At 36.4% G+C, this 25998-nt stretch overlaps 3 protein-coding genes across 3 annotated transcripts; 1 reads left to right on the top strand and 2 right to left on the bottom strand.

Moving 5' to 3' along the window:
• Window positions 1–5082: 5082 nt before the first annotated feature.
• mpdu1b (mannose-P-dolichol utilization defect 1b) lies at window positions 5083–10642 on the bottom strand. Its single transcript, XM_037758655.1, has 7 exons — window positions 10459–10642; window positions 8168–8233; window positions 7573–7705; window positions 7325–7410; window positions 6342–6460; window positions 5798–5908; window positions 5083–5685 (listed from the first exon to the last, which is right to left on the bottom strand). The coding sequence occupies exons 1-7, from the start codon at window positions 10613–10615 to the stop codon at window positions 5560–5562; spliced, it is 798 nt and encodes a 265-aa protein (XP_037614583.1). The 5' UTR covers window positions 10616–10642; the 3' UTR covers window positions 5083–5559.
• An 878-nt stretch (window positions 10643–11520) lies between these two features.
• On the bottom strand, window positions 11521–17118 carry LOC119481562 (E3 ubiquitin-protein ligase TRIM39-like). The gene is made up of 11 exons (XM_037758652.1): window positions 17075–17118; window positions 15830–15909; window positions 15601–15672; window positions 14631–14687; window positions 14437–14523; window positions 13684–13797; window positions 13442–13582; window positions 13238–13366; window positions 12974–13058; window positions 12782–12808; window positions 11521–12672 (listed from the first exon to the last, which is right to left on the bottom strand). Exons 1-11 carry the CDS (start codon window positions 17115–17117, stop codon window positions 12149–12151), a joined length of 1359 nt encoding a protein of 452 aa, XP_037614580.1. The 5' UTR covers window position 17118; the 3' UTR covers window positions 11521–12148.
• Window positions 17119–19836: 2718 nt separating this feature from the next.
• On the top strand, window positions 19837–22341 carry mblac1 (metallo-beta-lactamase domain containing 1). Its single transcript, XM_037758657.1, has 2 exons — window positions 19837–20313; window positions 21634–22341. Exons 1-2 carry the CDS (start codon window positions 19906–19908, stop codon window positions 21871–21873), a joined length of 648 nt encoding a protein of 215 aa, XP_037614585.1. The 5' UTR covers window positions 19837–19905; the 3' UTR covers window positions 21874–22341.
• The last annotated feature ends 3657 nt before the right edge of the window (window positions 22342–25998 follow it).

Genomic DNA, 25998 nt, shown 5'->3' with positions numbered 1-25998 from the left:
CTATAATAATACATAACCCTAACCTATAATAATGTATAACCCTAACCCTAACCTATAATAATGTATAACCCTAACCCTAACCTATAATAGTGTATAACCCTAACCCTAACCCTAACCTATAATAGTGTATAACCCTAACCCTAATCTATAATAATGTATAACCCTAACCCTAACCCTAACCTATAATAGTGTATAACCCTAACCCTAACCTATAATAGTGTATAACCCTAACCCTAACCCTAACCTATAATAGTGTATAACCCTAACCCTAATCTATAATAATGTATAACCCTAACCCTAATCTATAATAATATATAACCCTAACCCTAACCCTAATCTATAATAATGTATAACCCTAACCCTAACCTATAATATATAACCCTAACCCTAACCCTAACCTATAATAATGTATAACCCTAACCCTAATCTATAATAATATATAACCCTAACCCTAACCTATAATATATAACCCTAACTTTCTATTATTACATTATTACATATAATAATATATAAACCCAACTATATAGTATTACAGGTTAGGGTTATATATTATTATAGGTTATTTATTCAGCAGTATTTGTTATAATTTCTGCTTTTCTGTTGCATAACCCCCCCCCCCATTCGTATCTCTGGTAAACCCTGGTCTCACTCCACTGTCGGGCACCGGGCATCGATGTGAGGGTGGGGATCGAACCCCGCTCTTCCGCAGCCAGAACCGAGAACTAAGCAGCCAAGCCACCAATGCCACACGCACTGAGGACTGTTCTCTTCGTATATTTGACTTCGTCATTAGAAGTTAGACCTGAAAACAGTCTGTACCACATAAGGATCGAACCCACAACCTCCAGTATTCCAACCAGATATTTATCCCACTGAGCTATCTGGCCAGACACACTGATGTGATGTTTTCCTTTGTTTTTGACTTCTTGATTTGAAGTTAGCCCTCAAAACTCACTGTGTCACATAAGGATCAAACCTACAACCTCCAGTATTCCAACCAGATATCTATCACGTGAGCTATTTCACAAGTAATGATATAGCATGTCAAAAACAGAATATGAAAAAGTCAAAGTATAGTATATCGAAAAAAAGTCGTAGTATAGCATGTTGAAAAAGTCATAGTAAAGTATGTAAAAAAAAAAAACAATAGTATAATATGAACACAATTGGTTAAGTATAATATAATGAGATATTAATATGCTTTTACAGAAAATAAATCTTGACTAGTGCAATGGTAGTGCAATGGCTAGAGGCAGTATCAGTGTTGGACCATGATATCTTCTGTATCTTCCATGGCTGTGTTACTATCAACACAGAAACACCCTGCTTTTCTAGATCTAGGTCTGATAAACAGATGTTTACCACACTCACCATCAGTGATCAGAAGCCTCATGAGCACATGAAAGGAGTGTCGGTACACTTCATCTTCATCAAGTGTTTCCATTCTCCTCCACCCCGCCCCCTTGACTCTATTCAGCATGCAGATAGGCTGAGAAGGGAAATGCAGCTTGTTGATGACTCCGATACGAACAGCCCACACATAAATAAGATTACAGGTGCGATAAAGATTTAAAGGCACTGTGTGTGCAGTCCCTCAAAGCCAAACAGTACAGTATTTTATAAAAAAGTTACTCAAATGTGCCTCAAAAAGCTCCGTATTTTAGATTTGATTGGTCTTCTATTTCAGGTGGACTCAGGCTGTCTGAGGGGCAACATTAGCTTTAGCGAGGTTAAGACTGGTCTGGAGCTGAGGAGCGAAGAAGGACCTCCCAAGATGAAAAGTGGCAGGTGATCGGGCCTCGCAAACACACCAATCTGTACCATCTCTGCTCCAACAATCAGATATGAGCCAGCCTGCGGCTACTCTGCCCTCCCACCCCTCACCCCATCTCTCTCATTAAAAGCAGTTTCCCTTTCTTTTCTTTTTTTTTTCTTTTTTAACGAAACGCTGTTGTTGATCTCAGGCGGCACAACCTGCTTTTGTCCCTTCTCTGAACTCTGGCTCGCACCCGTTAGGACGATGAAGAAAAGGTTGTTCAACAGAACGTTGCAACACACCCTCTGGGCATCCATATTGAAGCTCTAGATGGTTTTGAACAACTGCGGTACAAAATGTGCCTCTTATGGGTTTTTATGGTGTTGGAATTGAGGAGATTATGTGTTTGGTCTTGTGTGTGCATCTGTCTGTCTGTCCACGGCTAACTTTGCATACTACCGGACCCATCAGCCTAATATTTCCTGTGCTCATTTATGACTGTATGCTCAAGGAGACCTCTTCCAGTCGATCTTTTCCTAAACCTAACTAAGTATGTTGACTAATCCTAACCAAGTCGATCTTTTCCTAAACTTAACTAAGTTGTTTTGTTGCCTAATCCTAACCAAGTCAATCTTTTCCTAAATCTAACTAAGTAGTTTTGTGCCTAATCCTAACCAAGTTGATCTTTTCCTAAACTTAAACCTAAGTAGTTTTGTTGCCTAATCCTAACCAAGTCGATCTTTTCCTAAACCTAAGTAGTTTTGTTGCTAAATCCTAACCAAGTCGATATTTTCTTAAACTTAACTAAGTTGTTTTGTTGCCTAAACCTAACCAAGTCAATATTTTCTTAAACTTAACTAAGTAGTTGTGTTGCCTAATCCTAGTTATTAAATAATGTATATAATAAAATAATTTTCAAAAAATTTTGAGGTAAATATTGAAGGTAATTTGGCAGTAATTCCAAAGAAATTTCAAATAGGTTACCTGCTAATTATCACCTAATTACCATGAAATTTGCGGACCTGTAAAATGAAGAGTTACCAGAAAAACTGGTAGATGCATTCTCGTTCTGCCACTCGAAAGATATGTTCATTACAAACTTTTCCTTATGTATATACTGTTGTAAATTAGTTGCATATAAATGTAATTTCTAGAAGCAAAAGCCCTCAATAACTGCTCATTAACTGCTCTTAAACTGTGCTTATTTGCAGCTGAATGTGATGCTGAATATATAGTGTGTAAAATAAAGGAAGGAACAGTGAGTGGTGAGGGAAGAAAGTCAACAGCAACAGCAGCCTCTGCTGTCACAAGTGGTAATTACATTAATTCTGTTGATTTCAGAGCGGTGAAGAGTCCCACATTATTCTAATTTAAAGGGGAACGGACCGGGACGGAGAGGAAAGGAGACATGTCTTCAAGTGAGTTGAAAAGATTTTCCCTTTTCCCTGTGACATCCCTTGTCGTGCACATGGCTGATCTGATTACCGTGACCGAAGACATCTGAACCCCTCAGCAAAAAGCCCCACTTAGCTGAGTGACTAGCAACAGGTAGGGGTCTGGCCTTGGCAGGGGTGACAAGTCAAGCCATGGCAACAGGCCGTCGGCGAGTGACGTGTGAATACGTCCTGCTGACGTTACTGTCCACATCACCTTCTCTCACCGTGGAAAATACAGTCTGATGGCCAGTGTTAACCAGTTGAGTCTTTTCTTCAGCAGCTTTGACGGTGGGGCCCCGTTCACCCCCCTGCCCCCAGCTCCTCAACCATCGGCCCCCCCTCAACACCCCTGTCCTACAGTATGGAGGACAGAACCTGCCACAATCCAAAATAAATAAATAAATAAATAAATATGTCATTAAATGTAGCAAAAATATTAAAAATAAATATCGTAATTAATTAATTGATAAAACGTGGCATAGATCGATATTTCTGTTTAAAGTTGCTTCTCTATTTATTTATCTTTGTATTAATTCTCTTATTTATTTACTCTTCTGTTTAATTTTCCCTTTAATTTATTTATGTATTTATTTTTTATAAATTTTTTAAATTTTGGCATCTATTGTTTTTATTTAAACCAATAAAGAATAATTGCAAAAATAAATAAATAATAAATGTAAAATAAATAAATACATTTAAAAATTAATCAAAAATAAATACATGAATAAATAAAAAGGGAAATTAAACAGAAGAGTGAATAAAGAGGAATTAATTCAAAGATAAATATATGTATTAATTATAATACATATATACATACATATGTACATACATATATATATACATATACGTATATAAACAAATATAGGTATATATATGTATATATAAATATACATATATGCATTTTATATATTTTATTTTGATTGATGTTTTATTTATTTTAATTTTGGTATCCATTTTCTATTTTTACATGTATGCATTTATTCATGTATTTATGCAATTAATTATTTCTGCACGATTTACCCTTCACATTTCCCCAAACTTATTTCTTTCTGTATTTCTTTACACCTTTCTGTCTCATTATGCAAATGAGGGGGCTGCCACTCAACATGTGTCAAGGCAAATTAAAACAGAAATATCAATTTATGTCACATTTAATCAATCTATTAATATACATTTATTTTTAATATTATTGCTATATTTAATGACATTTATTTATTTTGGCAGGGTCCTGTCACTTATTGGTTAAAACAAGGGGGCACACAGTTATTAGTACAGGCACAAATTCTCAAAAGGGCTTTTTCAGATACCTTTACCCAAGGTAGAACAAAACACGACCAATGATCCTTTGACTTTTCATCTAGGTAGTCCAGTAACTGCCCATCTACGTTCCAACCCTCACCTATGGTCATGAGCTTTGGGTAGTGACCGAAAGAATGAGATCGCGGACACAAGCTGCCAAAATGAGCTTCCTTCGTATAGGGTGGCTGGGCTCAGCCTTAGAGATAGGGTGAGGAGCTCAGACATCCGGAGGGAGCTCGGAGTACTGCTGCTGCTCCTTCATGTCGAAAGGGTCCAGCTGAGGTGGTTCGGCCATCTGATCAAGATGCCTCCTGGACACCTTTTCAGGGCACGTCCAACTGGTAAGAGGCCCCGGGGTAGACCCAGATCATGCTGGAGAGATTATATATCTCGTCTGGCCTGGGAACGCCTCGGGGTCGCCCAGGAAGAAGGATGTTGCTGGTGACGTCTGGAATTTCGTGCTATGCCTGCTGCCCCGGCCCCGGATAAGAGGAAGAAAATGGATGGATGGATGGATTCTTCATGATAGCACCGATGTCAGCCCAAAAAACTACCTCTAATACAGACCACAGAATAGAAGTTACAACTATAGGGGTTGGTATGGAATTCTGTTTATGTGAAATGATAAAACAATAAATCATTCTTTACACGCATCGTTTCAAATAAAAAAAATAACCAATTATTATTAATAATTAATGAATGGTAATCAGAGGTCCTGGATGTGAATGTTTCAAACAGCCTGACAGTACCGAGGATCAAGAGGAATGTAATAACAGTGTACTGCACAGCGAGAGAGTCTGGACCCAGCAGCCCTGCACACAGCTAAACCCCAGCAATAAAACCAGCTAACTGTCATAATCACACAACCAGTGGGCCCACATGGAAGATCTGCTTGACATGTTGTGTTCACATCCTTACTTCACAGTCAAGTGTTTGTCCAGCAGATTAAAACGTCCCCACACATCATGTGTCATTTAGTTCCAAGTTTTGAAGACACCTCTTGCCTAAAGTTGAATATGGAATAAAAAAGTGTTGCTCTATGATTGAAGTTTAGCGACTGTCCTCTGCCTACTCGCTCTTCTTCTTCTTCTTCTCTGGGGAGCTGTTCCAGTAGTAGAGAACCTGCAGAGCGATGATGCCGTTGCAGGTGGAGGATATGACGTAGGTGAGGGCCATCAGTGTGTCTCCAGTTTCCTGTAAGAAGTAAAAAAATATATAGAGGTGTGACGTGAACGCAGGTAAGAAAATAGTGTATTTTTCCAACACGTGAATCGTTCGTATTGCAGATGGAAACCAGTCCTCTTACCTGTAGTGAGGTGAAGATGCGGGCGAGGGATCCAGCAAACAGCAGGAAGACGGAGATAGCAGACAGCTGGCCGGTGTGCCCGTTATGGAAGTTAGCGGCTGCCTGGATCAGCTGAGACAACCACACACACTGTCAGCATTTCCTGTGTTGTGCATTAGTTCCTTTCTTTTAGTGTACATTTCTTTACATTTTGGTAAGTTTGCAACATGGAAAATCATTCTGAAAAAGTCTCAACCGTTATAAACCAGGGCTGTCAGTCGATTAAAATAGTTAATCGTGATTAATCGCACACTTTTTATCTGTTCAAAATGTACCGTAAAGGGAGATTTGTCAAGTATTTAATACTCTTATCAACATGGGAGTGGACAAATATGCTGCTTTATGCAAATGTATGTATATATTTATTATTGGAAATCAATTAACAACACAAAACAATTTCAAATATTGTCCAGAAACCCTCACAGGTACTGCATTTAAAATAAAAAATATGCCCAAATCATAACATGGCAAACTGCAGTATTAGACTTGTGTGGTCTTTGCCTACCCTGCCGATGATGATGGCTGGCATGTTAAAGGCCTGCATGGAGGTAATCACTGAGATGGGAGTCACTGGAGACAGCACGAGGACCAGCAGAACAAAATACACAACCATAAACAGGAGACCTGGGAGAGAAGAAGGAGAAGAAGGATTTCCTTTAGACTCAATCCAGCTTTGAGTTTTTTCTGGGTTTTGGTTCATTTTCATTTCACAATGTAAAGATTCACATGGGTGGGTTGTAGCCTATGGAGGATGGAACCTGCCAAAATAAAAAATAAATGACTCAATAAATAAATATGTCATTAAATGTAGCAAAAATAATATTGAAAATAAATGTAGGGATTAATTATTGATGAAATGTGGCATAAATCTGTTTTAATTTGCTTCTTTATTTGTTTTTATTACTAAAAATTGTTTTTTAACTATTTGTATAAATTCCCTTATTTATTTACTCTTCTGTTTAATTTTCGATTTTATTTATTTATTAAACAAATTTATTTATTTATTGAGTCATTTATTTCTTTATTTATTCATAAAGATTCACATGGGTGGGTTGTAGCCTATGGAGGATGGAACCTGCCAAAATTAAAATAAAAAAAATAAAAAAATTAATTACTCAATAAATAAACTAATATGTCATTAAATGTAGCAAAATAATATTAAAAATAAATGTACTCATTAATTAATTGATAAAATGTGGCATACATCGATATTTCTGTTTTAATTTGCTTCTTTATTTATTTATGCTTGCATTAATTCCCTTATTTATTTACTCTTCTGTTTAATTTCCCTTTTTATTTATTTATTAAACAAATAAAAAAGTATTTAAAAAATAAATAAATAAATAATAAATGCTAAAATAAAAAAAGACATTTAAAATACATAATAATAAATACATAAAAGGAGGTATAACTGTCTGGAGGGGGGCTTTAAAAAATGAAGCTCTCATTTTGACCACGAGTGATTATTGAGTGCACATGCAGTCGTACCTCTGCTGGTTTTTCCCCCATAGTGCTGAATGAGGAAGCCGATGATGACCGTCTGCAGCATGAGGAACAGAGCCTCGCCCCAGGCACTGAGGAAACACTCACACCGTGTTACTCAAATTGTTACTCAACATATGACACAAAAAAAGTGGACAGCTTCATCTAAATCAACACACAGAGCAGTTATACAGTGATTACAATAGTAGGATTGTAGAAGTCAGAGTGCAGAGTTGATTTGAATATGGCCCAACCTGAAAGGGAACTCGTTGACGATACAGTAGGCCATTGTTCCCGTGATGGCCAGCAGCTCCAGCAGCACAGTGTTGAAGCTCAGCCCCTCAGCGCTCTTCGCTCCCATCAGCTTGAAGATCTGAGGCAGCTTCACTGTGAACAAGAAACAGGAGCTGGTATCTAAAAACATTTCATATCATTCCAGTAATAAAAGAACCCAAAAAAACACATTTTTAGCAGACTTTGGCTGTCAAAAACTTTCTGGCTGATTGGTAGAGATGTTTATTGTATTATACCAATATGATACCTGAGTATTGATACCAAATTGTTATATTTTTTAATATCCTTAAACTTCATTACAATCATCATATAAATACAGGTACATGAAATCTGACCTCTGCCTTTAACCCGAAGCATTTAGGAGCAGTGGGCTGCCACAGCCGCCCTACAATCCTGTCCTATAACTTACTAAATTGGCTTTAGTCTTCACTGACTAAACCAAGACTAAAACAATAATGATTATAACATTTGATTAAAATTAATCTAAATGTTAAAACTAAATCAGGTGCCCAGATGAAGACGGATACAAAGAGGAGTGGAGGTGAGGTGTTTTACCCATCAGTGATCCCAGGATGATGCCGATCCCCAGGCCTTTGCTCAGCACAATCTTCAGACATGGTACTGGAACAAAATATGTATAAAAAAAATGATTAGCTGGCTGTCATAAATCACATCAAAATAAACACACACACACACAAAGCCCTCAGAGTCTTTCAGAGGCTGTACCGGCCTCAGTTTTAGAGCTAGAGTGAAGTTACAGGTATCATATGAAACTAGAAAACAGAAGGAATCCTTGGAGGTCACATCGGCTCGTCGCCAGCGGAATCACTGAGTCTAACCTGTGTAACGGCAGCAACGGAAAGTTGGCTGAGTAAACTTTCTGTTGTTGCCATTACACAGGTTAGACCTGGTTTACTCATATCAACAAACTTCCTGTCTAGCTCCGGGGTCATTAATTAATTGATAAAATGTGGCATAAATCTGTTTTAATTTGCTTCTTTATTTGTTTTTATTAATTGTTTTTATTATTATTAATTGTTTTTTAATTATTTGTTTGTATCAATTCCCTTATTTATTTACTCTTCTGTTTAATTTTCCCTTTTATTTACTTATTAAACAAATGTATTTATTTATGGAGTCATTTATTTATTTATTCATAAAGATTCACATGGGTGGATCATGTAAACTTTGACTTAAAAAAGTTGGCTCAGTAAACTTTCTGCTGTTACACAGGTTAAACAGGGAAATCCTAGATAATTTAAGTAAAGTTACATGAAAAGGTTAGGCAGTTATGTTTAGTATTACAAGGCCTACTCATATGCTTCTTGATCAGGGTAAAACAATTAATAAAACTTAGGTTTGTGTTTGTTTTAATATTTGTTCTTCTAAGGTTTCTTCTATTTCTTCTGTACGTTTTTTGGACTTCAACTACTCCTGCATACTTTCAGCTACAGAAACCGTTCAACTATCAAAATATTCAGCTCTTTGAGGACATTAGTGCTATTTCTTTACTTGTTTCTACTATTTATACTTTTTAAAATATTTAGCTTTTTTTCAAAATGTAACTCAATGGAGAAAATCTTCAAATCCCCTTAAACTTACTCCTCTTTGAAAGCAGTGATTTTTGCTGTAATATAATATTAATACTCTACATAGGCTATTATATGAAATTGATGTAATCAATGCTTCATGTCGCACAAACGATACAGGATACACGTTTCTATATAAACATAATGCTAATGCCATTAATTGCTAATTAAGTGACTAGGTTTATCTGTATGCAAATTCATTTATTTTTTTATTAGGCTACATTTAGCATTTTGAATTTGGTGTTCATACAAATAGAACAACACACGACTTGAAAGTTAGTGGTGTATAATTTATTATTTTAATAATAAAATATCTAATACAAATTTGGTTAATTTTTAAGATTTTTTTTACCAAGTTATAGCTATTTTTATAATACATATTTTAATAAAAAATAAATATTTTAATAATAAATAAATATTTTAATAATAAAACAAATATTTTAATAATAAATAAAGATTGTTAATTTTGAAGATTTTTTATCAAGTTAATGGTGTACAATTTATTATTATTTTTATTATTACATTTTATATTATTTCAATAATAAATAAAAATTCTGTTAATTTTTAAGATTTTTTTTTACCAAGTTATAGTTATTTTTATAATAAATATTTTAATAATAAATAAATATTTTAATAATAAAACAAATATTTTAATAATAAAACAAATATTTTAATAATAAATAAAGATTGTTAATTTTGACGATTTTTTATCAAGTTAATGGTGTACAATTTATTATTATTTTTATTATTATTATTATTATTATTATTATATTTTATATTATTTCAATAATAAATAAAAATTCTGTTAATTTTGAAGATTTTTTTTTACCAAGTTAATGGTGTACAATTTATTATTTTTATTATTATTATTATATTTTATATAATTTTAATAATAAATGGAAATTAAATTTGTATAAATAAAATACGAATTTGTATTTATTTGTTTACATTTTGTTTTACAAAATTAAGAAAAACAATGTTTAAGTCAAGCCTGATGTTGCCTTACACATATATACATAGATTATTAATTAAACACTTTATGCAAATTCATTTATTTATTTATTAGGCCACATTTAGCGTTTTGAATTTAACATTAATACAAATAGACCAGCAGATGACTTGAAAGCTGAAGCTGTCTCATGTTTATAACCTAAAGCTGAATGTACACAACGAGCATAAACACAGCTGCTGATTGAGTAATACATCTTCAAAGTGTGTTTCCGGTTCCGGTATTCATCTAATAAACGGTCCACTCACCGTGCAGTAAGTTGAAGTCGAGAAAGAACTCGTCGTAACATTTTTCTGGCATAAAATAAGTCAGTAAAAGTCCTTTAAGAGGATCCATGAAGGAGGGCCTGTTGTCAAACACTACTTCATCTGCCATCGTACAGAGAGATGTGACGCAGAGACGCATATGACGTTCAATGTGTTACACACAAAAAGAGCCCCACCAAGGTCGCAGGATGATACAAAGGTTCCGCTGGTTGAACACTGTGGTAGGAGGGAACCTGAATAACATAGAATAATATATATATATATTAAATAAATAGATATATAAATATAAAATAAATAAAGAAAGAAAGCCCAAAATAAATATATTAATAAAATAAATTCATGAATTTGAATGAATACAGACATTTAAAGATAAATATAAAATAGATAAATAAAAATAGATACATGCAAAAAATTAAATTAAATAAATAAATTTGAAAATGAATAAAAATGAATACATAAATAATCAAAAGGGAAAATTAAACAGAAGAGTAAATAAATAAGGGAATTAATAAAAAGATGAATAAATGAAGAAGCAACTTTATCAGAAATATCAATTTATGTCACATTTTATCAATTCATTAATGGCTACATTTATTTTTAATATTATCTTTGCTACATTTATTGAAATTTATTTATTGATTATTTATTTATTTATTCATTTTTATTTTTTATTTTGGCAGGTTCCATTCTCCATAGAGCACAACCATTAGCTAGTAAATATAATAATAATAATAATAATAATAATAATAATAATAATAACAATAATAATAATAACAATAATAATAATAATAATAATAATAATAATAATAATAATAACAATAATAACAATAATAATAATAATAATAATAATAATAATAATAATAATAATGTTATTATAATGCCTTGGATATTATGGATGTTATGTTATGGAATAAGTATGTATGTTAGAATAAATACAAATGCATATGCCATTGAGAATGTGTGTCAGTGTGAAGCAGCATTGTGTTTCTGTTAAACAAGACAGATAAAACAGTATTTGATATCATTCATTTAATTTAATGAAATAACGTTTAAAGTTGTGAGGTAATCCATATTCTTATTATACGATCAACATGTCATTTGTGTCATTAATAGTAGTGTTTCCCAAACTGTTTTTCACTTTTTAGGCCTTATAATTGAACATTCCTGATCATTAAAGCCATTTCCACATCACCTCATATTATCTTGAATAGGTAAACCAGCCATTTCGAAGAGATATAGAGGAGGTTTGATATATCACAACATCGTTTTATGCACGTGCTATTGACAACATATACAATGAGACCAAATAAATTAATTTAGGAAGAGTTACTCATCAGTAAAAAAAACAGTGTACTTTTAGCCTTTCATATTATTCAGCGTTATCAGAAGGCTACACTTATCAGAACAATGCAAACAATCAGGCTCCCTCATGTGGCTTAAAGGTGTACTGCAGATATAAATCTTAGATAAAAGACTGTATTTGCCGACCCTAATAAAACCTCCTGCGACCCACCTGGGGGTCCCGCCCCAGTCTTTGGAAATGACTGATTTATAGGACACTGATTTATAGGACACTTTCCTTAAAGCAGAATCTTAAAGGAGGCTATATGATTGAAGAAAACATATCATCCTCATCACCAGTGACAGCTTTCATGTAATCTTACATGCTCTTCTACACCTGTGCTGGTATGATTTTGAGGACCGTTTCTCCGCCCAGGAAGCCAAACACGGGAATCAGACTGTGTTTGAAGGTATCAGAGAAAGTATAAATGTGCACCCTTCGATCAACGTCGTAAAAGGACACCTGACCCTCCTCGACATCCACATACACCCCGATCAGTCGGGGCACTGTCGCCGTCTGCAGCTTGACGGGCTCCTCGGTGCAGGCCCGCAAACTGGCGGAGCTCTTCCACAGGGCCCAGTAGCCTCTCCTGGGTGACATGGCGGACCTTTTCCTGGGAGCGGACTCTGACATCACACCTATTCTCCAGCTACCCTCCGGGGACACCTCCACCTCCCAGTAGTGTCTCCCTGCAGTGATGACGGTGTCACCCAGCACACAGGGCCACTCAGGTGAACGCTGGCTGTCTGAGAGAGCAGCAGAGCGCTCCGTCGCCGCTGCACCCTGGACCTGCAGGCGGTCTGAGGACACAGGCAGCCAGGGATGCCTGGTGCTGACATCAAACCGGACACACACTAGGATTCAAAAACAGGAATATTGTTAGTAGTAATAGAGCTGGTCGCAGTATTCAAGTTGATTATTTTCTGATTTGCAGACCACCCATAATTGATGAATAAAGATTACCTGAGGCAGTCTGGATCCACTCCCACACTGAAAGACAATAAAATATCATATCATAAGTATGCAGCATTTTTATTTTCTTGTGTTCTTTTCTTGTAGTGTAAACGCTTTGAGTGGTCGGAAGACTGGGAAAGTGCTATATAAATGCAATTTACCAAACCTATTCCCAGGGATTTTTCAAAGCAGCTGAGTCACCTGTGTTCGGGATGTATCTGGGGCTTCCGGTTCCTGTCCTCCAGGCCTTCTGTTTGTTCGGCAGCCACAGCCTCGATAAAGCCTCCTGTAGGGTCGTATTCATCAATATGAATCCACTCAAACAATATTGTCTGCTTGTGTCATTAAAGAAACAGTTTTTGTCTTCGCTTATGAAAAAACAAAGTTCACTCTGCTCTATATCTATAGGCTAGAAATCCTGTTCATTGCTCCATAGATGCTTTAAAGTGTAGACTACACACACACCTCAGTATCCTCTGATAACAGGGACCAAGCCACGAACTCCAGCAGAGGAAGGATGGCGGCGATCCTCGATCCCTTCGGACCTCCGGGATACAGCAGCTTCTTCAGGTCCTCATCAGACACGTCGTTAGCCTGGTAACACAGAGAGAGAGATAGATTTCAGGACTGAGCTTTGCTTTTAGAGGGTTTTCTATTTGTCTTACACACCTGTGTGATATCCCTCAGCTCCACTGCCCACTGCTGAAGCTTCTTATTGTGTTTTTCCAGCTCTGTTTTCTCTTTCTTTATTGGATCATCTCGTCTTCTTCTTGTCTTTTTCTCATCTGTTGGCTTGGTTTCCTTTTGTACCTGGGAGTAGAATGAATGGAGAACCAGAGAGTTACACAGTTATACTGTATAACAATGACTGATTGACTACAAGAAAGTAGGTAGAAATAAGAGGAAGTAACCATGATTAGTTCCAGCTCCTTGGCCCACTGGAGGATCCGAGTCCTGCTGGTCTCCAGGCTGCCCGGCTCTTTGGTGCTCCCCTCTGGTGCAGCCTTCTTACTGCCACGCTTCACCTACATTAAGTAAAGATGGAAATGGATGTGAAATATGTGATTTTTATAATCTAAATATGAAAAAAGATCGACTTGGTGAGGTTCAGGAATAGATCAACTAAGTTAGGTTTAGGCAACATAACTACTAGTTAGGTTTAGGAAAAGATCATCTTGGTTAGGATTAGACAACAAAGCTACTTGGTTAGGTTGAGGAAAATATTGACTTGGTTAGGCAACAAAGTACTTAGTTAGGTTTAGGAAAAGATCAACTTGGTTAGGATTAGGCAACAAACTACTTAGTCAGGCTTCGGAAAAGATCGACTTGGTTAGGTTTAGGCAACCAAACTACTGAGTTAGGCTTCGGAATAGATTGACTTGGTTAGGTTTCGGCACCAAAACTACTTAGTTATGTTAAGGAAAAGATCGACTTGGTTACGCTTAGGCAACAAACTACTTAGTTATGTTAAGGAATAGATTGACTTGGTTAGGTTTAAACAACAAAAATACGTAGTTAGGTTTAGGGAAAGATCAAAGTAAGAATGTGAAATTAGTGTCAATCTACACGAATCAATACATTCAATTTCGTGACTATTTCATGAACTGCTGATAATACTTTTGATAGCTACAACAAACAGGAGTGTAGAGGGATGTGTTGCTTACCTGGTATTTGATGTTCTTGACCTCCTCTGCCAGTTCATGGAGAAGTTGTACGCACTCTTCCAGAGTCTGCATTGACTTTAGATTGGGCTGAAAAGACAGAAAGGTAATCCCGTGGGTCCATTCAGTGACGTCTTTCATTTCTTTCTTTCCACTTTCACAATCTTCCATTTACACATTAGTAACCACTTATTTACCTTCGTTGCAGGGGGACCACTACGAACCGGAGCGCTGTGTGATGGGTCTTCTAAATCCTTGATATGCAGAATCAACAAGACACAGTTTCAGTGACAACTTGAATGCTTTCATGTATTCATCAATTCTCATGTCATATGATGTTAGCTGCACCCGATTCGACTGTTATCGGGCCATTAAATAGACGTTATCAGTCGCTATAAGCACCATGGATGTGGGTCGTTAGGGGTCTACTACGCCTACTACGTTGTAAAAGTGAAAACTTAAAAGCTACACATTCTAACATGTTGAATGAACTGAATAAAACGTCACGTTTTGAACCATAACAAAAGGCTTCCTTAGGTTTAGGTAATAAAACTACAACTTTTTTAGGTTTAGGCAATAAAACTACAACTTTTTTAGGTTTAGGCAACAAAACTACAGCTTCTTTAGGTTTAGGCAATAAAACTACAACTTCTTTAGGTTTAGGCAACAAAACTACAGCTTCATTAGGTTTAGGCAATAAAACTACGACTTCTTCAGGTTTAGGCAGCAAAACTACAACTTCTTTAGGTTTAGGAAATAAAACGATAACTTCTTTAGGTTTAGACAACACAACTACAACTTTTTTAGGTTTAGTCAATAAAACTACAACTATTTTAGGTTTAGACAATAAAACTACAAGTTATTTAGGTTTAGACAACAAAACTACAACTTCTTTAGGTTTAGGCAAAACAAATTCTACAACTTATTTAGGTTTAGGCAACAAAACTACAACTTCTTTAGGTTTAGACAACAAAACTACAACTTCTTTGATTCTTTGACAGATGTCGCTGTCTTTTATTCCTTTTTTCGGCGATGTACCATGTGAATAGATGATACATCCTACTAATGGGTGTAGTAGGCCCCTACTGACCCACATCTATGGGGCTTATAGGGACTGATAACGGCTATTGAATAGCCTGACAACAGTCTTATCGGCTGTTAGTTCACCTGGAATTCACTGAGGTTGGGTTTATTCCATGGTACCGAGCTGGAAGCACAGCTTTTCTCCTGTATTTTAAGCTATGTATGGAGAAAAGAATACTGATTAATACAAATTAATCCACACAGAAACATTTTTCTTTTAAACTCTTGTCAGATGTGTTGATTGAACTCTAGCCACCACAGTTTGTGGCAGTGTTGCACTTGCTTGCATTAGTTATAGGGTCATGTAGTATACCTGCTTCTTGGTGAGTGTGGGTTTAGCCCGGGTCTCTGCAGGGGTTGATGTATTCGCTGCCATCCTCCATCCAGAGTCAGCTGAGACATAAAGACAACATTAAACAGAGTCCAGCATATATAATAAATGTTGACCTGATGATGGCACTAAGGGAAACATGCATGCAAGTTTGTGCCAATCAAACCTAGATGTGGAGATATTTCACTGACACTTTAAGGCAGACACTTTAAGCCCAACCATGTTGGTTTTTCCCTAAAACTAACTGTTGCCTGAATCTAGTTTGTGTTGGAGTCTCGTCTGAACAGCGTAGCCACACACGAGCGCGCATAGGACTGACCCGCAATGATTTATACGTATAGGAAGTTACGAACAGTCCTTTTAAAGGATTATCGCATCTGACCCTTTCCTATAGCTTTCGGAAACACCATAAACAGTTTTGCCTTCAGACTTGTAAAAGTGTTCTTTTTGACCTCAAAGGTTTGTGTCCCATCACAAACCTGCAATTAACAATACATTTCTGTTAACCCTAACAGTAATCTTACCCTAAACATAACCATACTATTATTGTTGTAGATATTGTAGATGTGCACATTTTATGAACGTCGTCATTGAATGTAACGTGGGGTTTTAATGAACGTCCAGTATCGACTTTCTTGTTGGGAGAGTCATCAATATTTCAGTGTAGTAGATGATCCGACTGATCCACAATGCCACCCTTAATACGCCTCCATCATATTCAGTATACTTCTAGTCTTTAAGGGTATCATACATTCATACAGGAGTTCCCTGTGAGCACACTAATGCTTTTAAAACACAACGCCTACGATTTATAAATCAGTCTGATAAACAGCTCGTATACTGACGTACTCTGGAGATGGGAACAGATGATAGAGCTCCTCTCCAACTCATATGGACTTTAAGATGTAGAATATCCAATCAGACACATTTTTAAATGATCTCTGTTACACTTTCATTCTCCAAATAACACATTTATGTTGGTATGAAACTAATAACATTTTACAAAAAGTCATTGTGGACTTGAATATCAATCTTAATGCTTTCAAACGCTTGTGATCAATTTGACCCAATTACTAACGGAGCATTAGATAACTTTAGGAACTATAGGTACTGTGTACTACACAACAGAAAAATGAACAAAATCAAACCAGTTATTCGTAATTTATGCATCAAGATCTTTCTGTAAACTATAAATACAGTGAAATGTGATCAAAATGACGTACTCACTGCCTGAGATGTGTCCCTTGTTTATCTGTGGAGTGGTAATCATGTTCACTTCATTCCTGTCTGAACTTGAGACTTTGGCCTCAGCAGATTTATTTTATTACTGAATGTACAATCATAACCCACTTTAACGACTAAATGTACGGGAAGTTTGGACTATCTACCTTCAGCCCTCCCACAATATGAACCTGTAAAAACAAAGAACAGGTATCTCTCAACAATATGTCCTTTGTTGTTTCTGGGAATGTGGTGGGAATATTTAGAGTAAATGACTTCCTTCAGGTGAAGACTATAAACAAATTCAGAGGGATTTTTTTCTCCCATAAATTGGGTAGTTACAGTTGATCTTATACGAACATAAAGTAATATAAGAAAATAGAAATAAAGGAGTAAATAACATGTAAATTATGTACATAATGCTACAGTATAAACACAATATATGTAAAGAAATATAAGTAAGTAATAAAAGTAGATGAAGAAGAAGAAGAAGAAGAAGAAGAAGAAGAAAGAAGAAGACGACGACGACGACGGCGACGACGACGAAGAAGAAGAAGAAGAAGAAGAAGAAGAAGAAGAAGAAGAAGAAAGAAGAAGAAGAAGAAGAAAGAAGAAGAAGACGAAGACGAAGACGAAGAAGAAGACGAAAAAGAAGAAAGAAGAAGAACAAGAACAAGAAGACGTAGACGAAGAAGAAAGAAGAAGAACAAGAACAAGAAGACGAAGACGAAGACGAAGACGAAGAGGAAGACGAAGAAGAAGACAAAGAAGAAGAAGAAGAAGAAGAAGAAGAAAGAAGAAGAAGAAAAAATCACAGACGTTTTTGTTGACTAAGAGTCAACAAGTCGTCGGGGAATTTTGACTGATGACCTCAGACTTCTAAAACCCTGGCTCTGTATGTTGGTCATATTTTATTATACTGCAATTACAAAAGTTACACAGTGTTAACAATTTATTGGACATACCTGCATGATCTTACGCAATATAACCACACAGCCCTGCAATCCATGTCAGGAAGGAGGTTAAATAACGCTCCAAAGTCAGGCTAAATGTTAGTGAGGAAAAACTGACATGTCCATTTTCAAAGGGGTCCCTTGACCTCTGACCTCAACATATGTGAATGTAAATGGGTTCTATGGGTACCCACGAGTCTCCCCTTTACAGACATGCCCACTTTATGAACAGTCTTGGAATTACATAAATTGGGTATCACTATAAAGCTGAGACTCTTGTGGATCCGCTTAACTGTATAAATGACCTGTGGTGACCTCTAAGATAATCACAGACTCATGAAACTTTACAGTCACAAACTAGAGACCTAGAAGATTGTTGGCTGCCCTCTGCCCTCCCTGGAGGACATTTTCAGTTCCCGCTGCCTCAACAGAAACAAAAACATTATCAAGGTCTCCTCCCACCCAGCACATCACCTATTTAACCTGTTGCCCTCCGGCAGGCGCTACAGGTCCACCAGAGCTCGCATCACCAGACTCACAAACAGTTTCTTTCCCTGGGCCATAAGAACTCTAAACTCTGTCAAACAGTAAATACCTCACACTTGTGCAATAATTATTATTATTATTATTATTATTTTTATACACTATTTCTACACAGTTTTAGTTGCACTGATCTGGAGAAGCACTCCAAATATATGTGTATTATGTGGGGAACGAATGGGTACTGTGAATGTTGTGAATGTTATGTGTAAAATGGAGGAATTAATGCGTATTGTAGCTGTCTGTTTGTTTTTATTTATCTATTTTTAACTGCACTGAGCTGGAGAAGCCTTCCAAATTTCGTTGTACCTTGTACTATGACAATAAAGCTTTCTATTCTAACAAATGGTTAAATTTAGCACTAAATCTGAGTAACAAATGGTATCAACCCCAAAAATTGCTGCAAAAACTTATGAGACATAATAGAGCATGAGGATGACCATCATATACTTCTATCATAATGTTCCTATACACTTTCACATTTTATTTTAATTAATTAATTCATGTTTATTTCTGATTTATAACTAGAACGGCTTGACACACAGTGTTGAGCTGCTCAAATTAATCTCCAGGTTCCCAGCTTTCAGATGATGTACACCACTTCTATGTGACATCTACTGTTGACCTGCTATCTCCCCTTAAAGACCCCCCTAAAAAAGTCGTAATCTATTGTGAGTCCCTCCAGTCCAGCAGGTGGCAACGTTCACCTTCTATTTAAGATGATTCACACTGAACAGTTGCAGCAGGGAAGCAGCTTCTGATATTTGTGTCCTCCTGTAGATGCGGACATGATGGGGACAGAGAGCGGACAAATAAATAATTCAGTCATAAGTTTATGAACGAGAATAAAGTCGTAACTTTACGAGAAAAAAAGTCGTAATATGAAAATAAAGTTATAAGTTTATGAAAAAAAGTTGTAATATTACGAGAATAAAGTCATAACTTAACGAGGAATAAAGTTGTAATATTAGGAGAAAAAAAGTCAATATTATGAGAATAAAGTCATAAGTTTATGAAAAAAGTTGTAATATAAGAATAAAGTCGTAACTTTATGAGAAAAAAGTCATAATATTACAAGAAAAAAAGTCGTAATATTATGAGAATAAAGTCATAATATTACAAGAATAAAAGTCGTAATATTATGAGAATAAAGTCATAAGTTTATGAAAAAAGTCGTAATATTAGGAGAATAAAGTCGTAGTCTACTGTGGGTCTCAGAGTTATACTCACTCCAGTCCAGCAGGTGGCAGCTTTCACCTTTCATTCAAGATGATTCACTGTTACTGAACAGTTGCAGCAGACAGCAGCTCCTTCTGTTTGTGTCCTCCTGTAGATGAGGACACGATGGGGACAGACACCAGTGGACAGTTTCAGACTGTCCCCCTGTCAGACTCGGTCTTCCCCGGTGTCCCGTACTCCGTGTCCGTCCTCAGACCCGGATACTGTCTCCCTCAGCCCGACGGGACCTTCAGAGCTACCGGGACCATCAGCCTCATAACGGGACCCCGGACTGTCCTGGTGGACACCGGGGGACCCTGGGACCGGGACTTCCTCCTGAGGACGCTGAGAGAGAGGGGTCTGGAGCCGGGGGACGTGGACGTGGTCGTGGGGACACATGGACACTCGGACCACATCGGGAATCTCAGTCTGTTCCCAGCAGCGGTCCTGATTGTTGGGTTTGACATCAGTGAAGGGGACACATACCGACCCAACCAGCTGGGACAGGGACAGCCTCACTCTATTGATGAGCAGGTGAGTGTCTGTGAGCTATAGATCTGAACAGAGAACAGAGAACAGAGAACAGAGAACAGAGGACAGAGAACAGAGGACAGAGAACAGAGAACAGAGGACAGAGAACAGAGAACAGAGAACAGAGGACACTGAGGGTTAAAAGTGAAAGTAATTCATGTAAAGTAACAACTAATAACTCTTCATCAACAAACTCACTTCCTGGTGTTTAAAAAGTTAATTATGTCACAATAAAGTCCTCCCAGGACAGAAAACTAAAGACTTAACAGACTAAAATTAGACTAAAATGTCCAGAGTTTTCAAAATAAAGTGTATAAATTCATTAGTGCATGCAGTCATTCAGCATGGTGATAAACAAAAGTAAAATTAATTAAATATTAAAGGCAGTGTGTGAACTGGTTTTGACTAAAATTAGACTTTAGACTAATTATATACTATGTATATATATATATATATATATATGCCCAGATTTCAAAATATATAATAATAGTAATTATAATATATAAATATATATATATATATATAATATATGCCCAGTTTCGAATAAGGATGAAACCAATATATATATATATATATATATATATAAATCATGGCACCTGTAATATTAATCATCACATATTTATTCCAGCACCGTTTGCACTATTGTCTTACTGTCTACAAATGTCATGTTGTTTTACATATATATAATTTAAATATGCCCAGATTTCAAAATATATAATATTATAATAATATATATATAATGAATAAATTAATATATTCATATATATATATATATATATATATATATATATATATATATATATAAATAAGTGTATATATATATATATATATATATATATTTATATATATATATATGTATTTATATTTATATATATTATTATTATTATATTATATATTGAATTCTGGGCATATATATTATTATAATAATATATATATATATATATAATGAATAAATAAATATATTCATATATATATAAATACATGTATATATATATATATATATGTATATATATATATATATATATTTTATATTTTATATTTTGAAATCTGGGCATATATATTATTATAATATTATATATTTTGAAATCTGGGCATATATATATATAAACAACATGACATTTGTAGACAGTAAGACAATAGTGCAATGGGTGCTGAATATATGTGATGATTAATGTAACAGGTGCCATAATTTATATCTCTCAGTGATAAGAGATCAAATAAAATAGAAGAGGAGTCAGACCGTGACGGAGCTCAGTAGTCTCATGTGCTGGTTTCAGGTATGTGGTTCAGGCTTTGACAGCGTCTCCTTCCTGTCTCCCACAGGTGACTGTAGTTCCCACTCCAGGTCACACAGGTCAAGACGTCAGCGTCCGGGTGACGGGAACCTCGGTGGGCACCGTGCTTGTTGCAGGGGACTTATTTGAGTGCTGCTCAGATGAGGACAGCTGGAGGGATCTGAGTATGAACACTGCAGTGCAGGAGGTCAACCGCAGGGAGGCGCTGCGCACCGCCGATGTCATCATACCGGGACATGGAGTCCCTTTTAGAGTCCTCAGGACCTGACGAACCAGGAGGTCACAGAGCGGTTTCATATCAGTCACACCTGAGCTCCTCCTGCTATGAGAAGCCAACAATGTTAATGCAGTGAAAAAGGTCTTCGCCAGGGTTATGTAAGGACGTGATTTGATTGCAGGGCTCTCCTTTTACTGATTAACACCTCAGCTCCTCAGTTTACAACCAGCTCATCTGGCTATACAAGCAAAAACAACTGTAAACATGTTTTTTATCATATAAACTCTCAGGTATGACAGAAAAGTTTGGTTCTACATTGAGTAAAATATATTTTACTATAATATATTTTATTACTGCACTAAACGTCCATAGCATCAGACAACACAGAAGAGGGATTTAAACAAAATAACAAATTAATCACACATTTTTTATCTGGTCAAAATGTACCTTAAAGGTCCCATATTGTAAAAGTGACATTTTCATGGCTTTTATATTATAAAGCAGGTTTAAGTGCTTTATAAAAACTGTGAAAGTATCAAAACACTCAATCCACAGAGAAATACACACAGCCCGTATTCAAAAACTGAGCTTCGGAAACAAGCCGTCAGGATTTCTGTCCATTTGTGATGTCACAAATCTACAATATTTAGACCATTTCACAGTTTTAAACATAAACATTCTAAATGTGTCCCAGTTTATTTCCTGTTGCAGTGTATGTGAACGACATCAGCTGACAGGAAGTAAACATGGACCCAAGCTGTTGCCTAGCAACGCAATTCCGTTGAAAATGCATTAAAACGGAGCGTTTCAGGCAGAGAGTAAATACAGGTACATTCAGGCAGACTATATGAGAAACATAAATATTTTTTTTTAACATTACAGCATGTACACATGTTCTAGTAGAAACATAAAATACAAGTATGAACCTGAAAATGAGCACGATATGGGACCTTTAATACTCTTATCAACATGGGAGTGGGCAAATATGCTGCTTTATGTAAATGTGTGTATATATTTATTATTAACAGCACAAAACAGTGACAAATATTGTCCAGAAACCCTCACAGGTGCTGCATTTAGCATAAAACATATGCAAAAATGTATCAGTGTGCTGACTTGACTATGACTTGTCCCAAACTGCATGTGATTATCATAAAGTGGGCATGTCTGTAAAGGGGAGACTCGTGGGTACCCATAGAACCCATTTACATTCATATATCTGGAGGTCAGATGTCAACGGACCCCTTTGAAAATGGCCATGCCAGTTTGACATTTTACCGTCGCTTTCTGTCCAGAATGACGGAAGCGTAGCTCTGCTGCTGGGCGCTGATGTTGCAATGGAACGGCCAATCGGCTTTCACTTCTTAGCAATATACTGTATGTTCTTTTGCTCTCGTGTTGCTTCTGGTTGCAAAGAAACCAAGATGGCGACGGCCAAAATGTCGAACTCGAGGCTTCAAAACGGCAGTCCCCCAAACCAGTGGTTGACATCACAGTGACTACGTCCACTTAACGGCCAGAGGTGTCGCTGTTACAAACAATTTCTGATTCTTACAAACAGTCCCTTTAAGATGATTTATAGTGTAATAGCACCAAAACTTCCAGACTTATTTTTTTTATGTTCCCTCAAGGTAAAATAATGTCAACTGCTGTCACAACATCTCTTTTTATTAATAAATTATAAATGGATATGTATCTGAATTGATAAATCTTTCCTATAAATCAATAAAGTTGAAAGTAATCTAATCTAACCCTTCAACATGTCACACCGAGAAAACTCGTAGTTACACAGGATACACACACAAACACACGCACACACACACACACACACACACACACACACACACACACACACTCAGAGTTCACTGAACCTTTTATCTGCTGATCGGTGGTTTGAGGAGCGCTATCTCTCACGCAACACTCTCCATCAACGTCAACACGCAGCTTAATCAATCAACCAATCAATCAATCAATATGAGCCAAAAATGAATGGAATACCAGCACGTTTAGATAGTTAGTTAGACTGTTGAACTCTTAGCTTTGCCCTACTTGAACACGAAGATATGGATTTTTTTAAGACTTATAACTTATTAAAATCAATGAACTTTTTCTGTCTTATTGTTGTACCTGAGAGAAGGAATCTCCCTGAACGGTTTCGTTATGACGACGTACTGCTTTATCACTGGAGTGATGCCGAGTGTGTGGGTGTGACTTCTCTGTGTCAGAATACCGTCAGAGTGGTAGTACCAGGCACAAACAGGAGAAGTTTATATAACATCACCATAAAGATGACGTCAGAGAAACCACAAAGTTTCTGTTTTGTCAATAAAACCTCATAAACCTCAACCGTCCCTGTTCTGGGATCTATTGTCGGCCGTCATTTGGGTAAACTCTGCGTCTGATGAACGTCTGTAAACTTTTATAGAGACTAATATAGGAGATACCGCAGGAGGAAGCTCTGTAGCAGTTCCTATCTGTCATTTAAATACTATTCTACTTACAGTATGTACAGTATGGAAGTTAGTGGTGCTCTGTACAGGATAGTTCCAAGTAAAAGATGGGTTGTAATGTTTACGGAGTAAAACAATATTAACCCTCTGAGACCCACAATAGACCAGTTTTTGTCTTTTTTTAGGGGGGTACAGCGGGTCTTTAGGGGGAGATAGCAGGTCAACAGTAGATGTCACATAGAAGTGGTGTACATCATCTGAAAGCTGAGAACCTGAAGATTAATTTGAGATGCTGCTCAGCACTGTGTGTCAAGTTGTTCTAGTCATAAATAAGAAATAAACATGAATTAAATAATTCATTAATTAAAATAAATGTGTATAAGGGTTTAGAACATTATGATAGAAGTATATGATGTCCATCCTCATGCTCTATTATATCTCATAAGTTGATGCAGCAATTTTTGGGTTGATACCATTTGTTACACAGATTTGGTGCTAAATTTAATTATTTTTTACCACTTGAGAATTAATAAAAATGATCAATAATCCCTCCAAAATACCACATTAAGACACCAAGACCTTGAGGAACACCATAGAAAAAGCCATGCTGTGATTTAGTATCAAAACTTTTTGACATTTTGGAGATTTCTGCAAGAATGCTTTAGCGATTGGATGGCGAGAACATCTGTTGTGCAAACTGCTCAGAAACCCCCTTATTGTCAATCTAGCTAGGAAAGCCATCCATCCTCTGAATGCTCTAGGTCTCTAGTTTGTAGCTGTAAAGTTTCATGAGGCTGTGATTATCCTAGAGGTCACCACAGGTCATTTTATACAGTGAGGTCAAGTTTAAAAAAGAGAAATGGTCTCACTACAAATAACACATTTATACTGTATTAAAAAAAACCTGCCTGTTTTTGTCCCCAAACTGCATGTGATTATCATAAAGTGGGCATGTCTGTAAAGGGGAGACTCATGGGTACCCATAGAACCCATTTACAGTCACATATCTAAAGGTCAGAGGTCAAAAGACCCCTTTGAACATGGTCATGCCAGCTTTTCCTCACCAAAATTTAGCCTGACTTCAGAGCATTATTTAACCTCCTTGCCGTTATGTTAGCATGACATGGTTGGTACCAATGTATTCTAGTTTCATATGATATCAGCAGCTTCACTTTTGCTCTTAAACCAGCTACAGCCTCAGAAAGACAGTGAAGTCGCTGGGTCTCTTCAGGGTATCTTCATCCGTGATCAGTTTTATTCTAATGACCATTATATAAACCAACAATGAGGCTGTTAAAGTCTAAACTCCAGTCTGTTGATTAGTAACTCATTTACTCTTTTATTATGAGGAAAGAATTCATTCATGACCTTAGAAATATTAGTATGATAAAATACTCTTGACTTAAGGTCTGCTTACTAGTTGTGCAGAGCTTTCAACTGCATGCCATGGCTTTCATCAGGAGGGGGAGTTGTCATGGAGATGGTTTAGCTGTCAAAGTATGTAACTTCAGTCAGTTACCAACTGCAGCTTTGAGTGGATCATAACTAGGGCTGTCAACTTTAACGCCTTATTATCGCGTTAATGCAAAATCGTTGCAAAAACGCCACTAATTTCTTTAACGCATTAACGCAATTGATCTTTCAGAGGTTGTAGCGGCCTCTGTTTTAAAGCTAGAGTGAAGACACTGGCATCATATGAAAATAGAAAACCTAATAAATCCATTGG

The sequence above is a fragment of the Sebastes umbrosus genome, chromosome 22 (assembly GCF_015220745.1).
Source record: "Sebastes umbrosus isolate fSebUmb1 chromosome 22, fSebUmb1.pri, whole genome shotgun sequence".
Taxonomy (NCBI): Eukaryota; Metazoa; Chordata; class Actinopteri; order Perciformes; family Sebastidae; genus Sebastes; species Sebastes umbrosus.
The sequence above is the reverse complement of the archived record's forward strand: the minus strand, read 5'-3'. Positions and strand labels throughout refer to the sequence as shown.

Excerpts from the sequence above, each read along its gene's own strand:
- mpdu1b (XM_037758655.1), bottom strand. The coding sequence starts at position 10,615 with ATGCGTCTCTGCGTCACATCTCTCTGTACGATGGCAGATGAAGTAGTG. Across the intron at positions 5,909-6,341 it reads CAGCCATCATCATCGGCAGG|CTGATCCAGGCAGCCGCTAA; the intron begins GTAGGCAAAGAC and ends TGGTTGTCTCAG. Across the intron at positions 5,686-5,797 it reads GCATCTTCACCTCACTACAG|GAAACTGGAGACACACTGAT; the intron begins GTAAGAGGACTG and ends TACTTCTTACAG.
- LOC119481562 (XM_037758652.1), bottom strand. The coding sequence starts at position 17,117 with ATGATTACCACTCCACAGATAAACAAGGGACACATCTCAGGCA. Across the intron at positions 13,798-14,436 it reads TCAAGAACATCAAATACCAG|GTGAAGCGTGGCAGTAAGAA; the intron begins GTAAGCAACACA and ends TACTTAATGTAG. Across the intron at positions 12,809-12,973 it reads CAGATACATCCCGAACACAG|TGTGGGAGTGGATCCAGACT; the intron begins GTGACTCAGCTG and ends ATTGTCTTTCAG.
- mblac1 (XM_037758657.1), top strand. The coding sequence starts at position 19,906 with ATGGGGACAGACACCAGTGGACAGTTTCAGACTGTCCCCCTGTCAGAC. Across the intron at positions 20,314-21,633 it reads CTCACTCTATTGATGAGCAG|GTGACTGTAGTTCCCACTCC; the intron begins GTGAGTGTCTGT and ends TGTCTCCCACAG.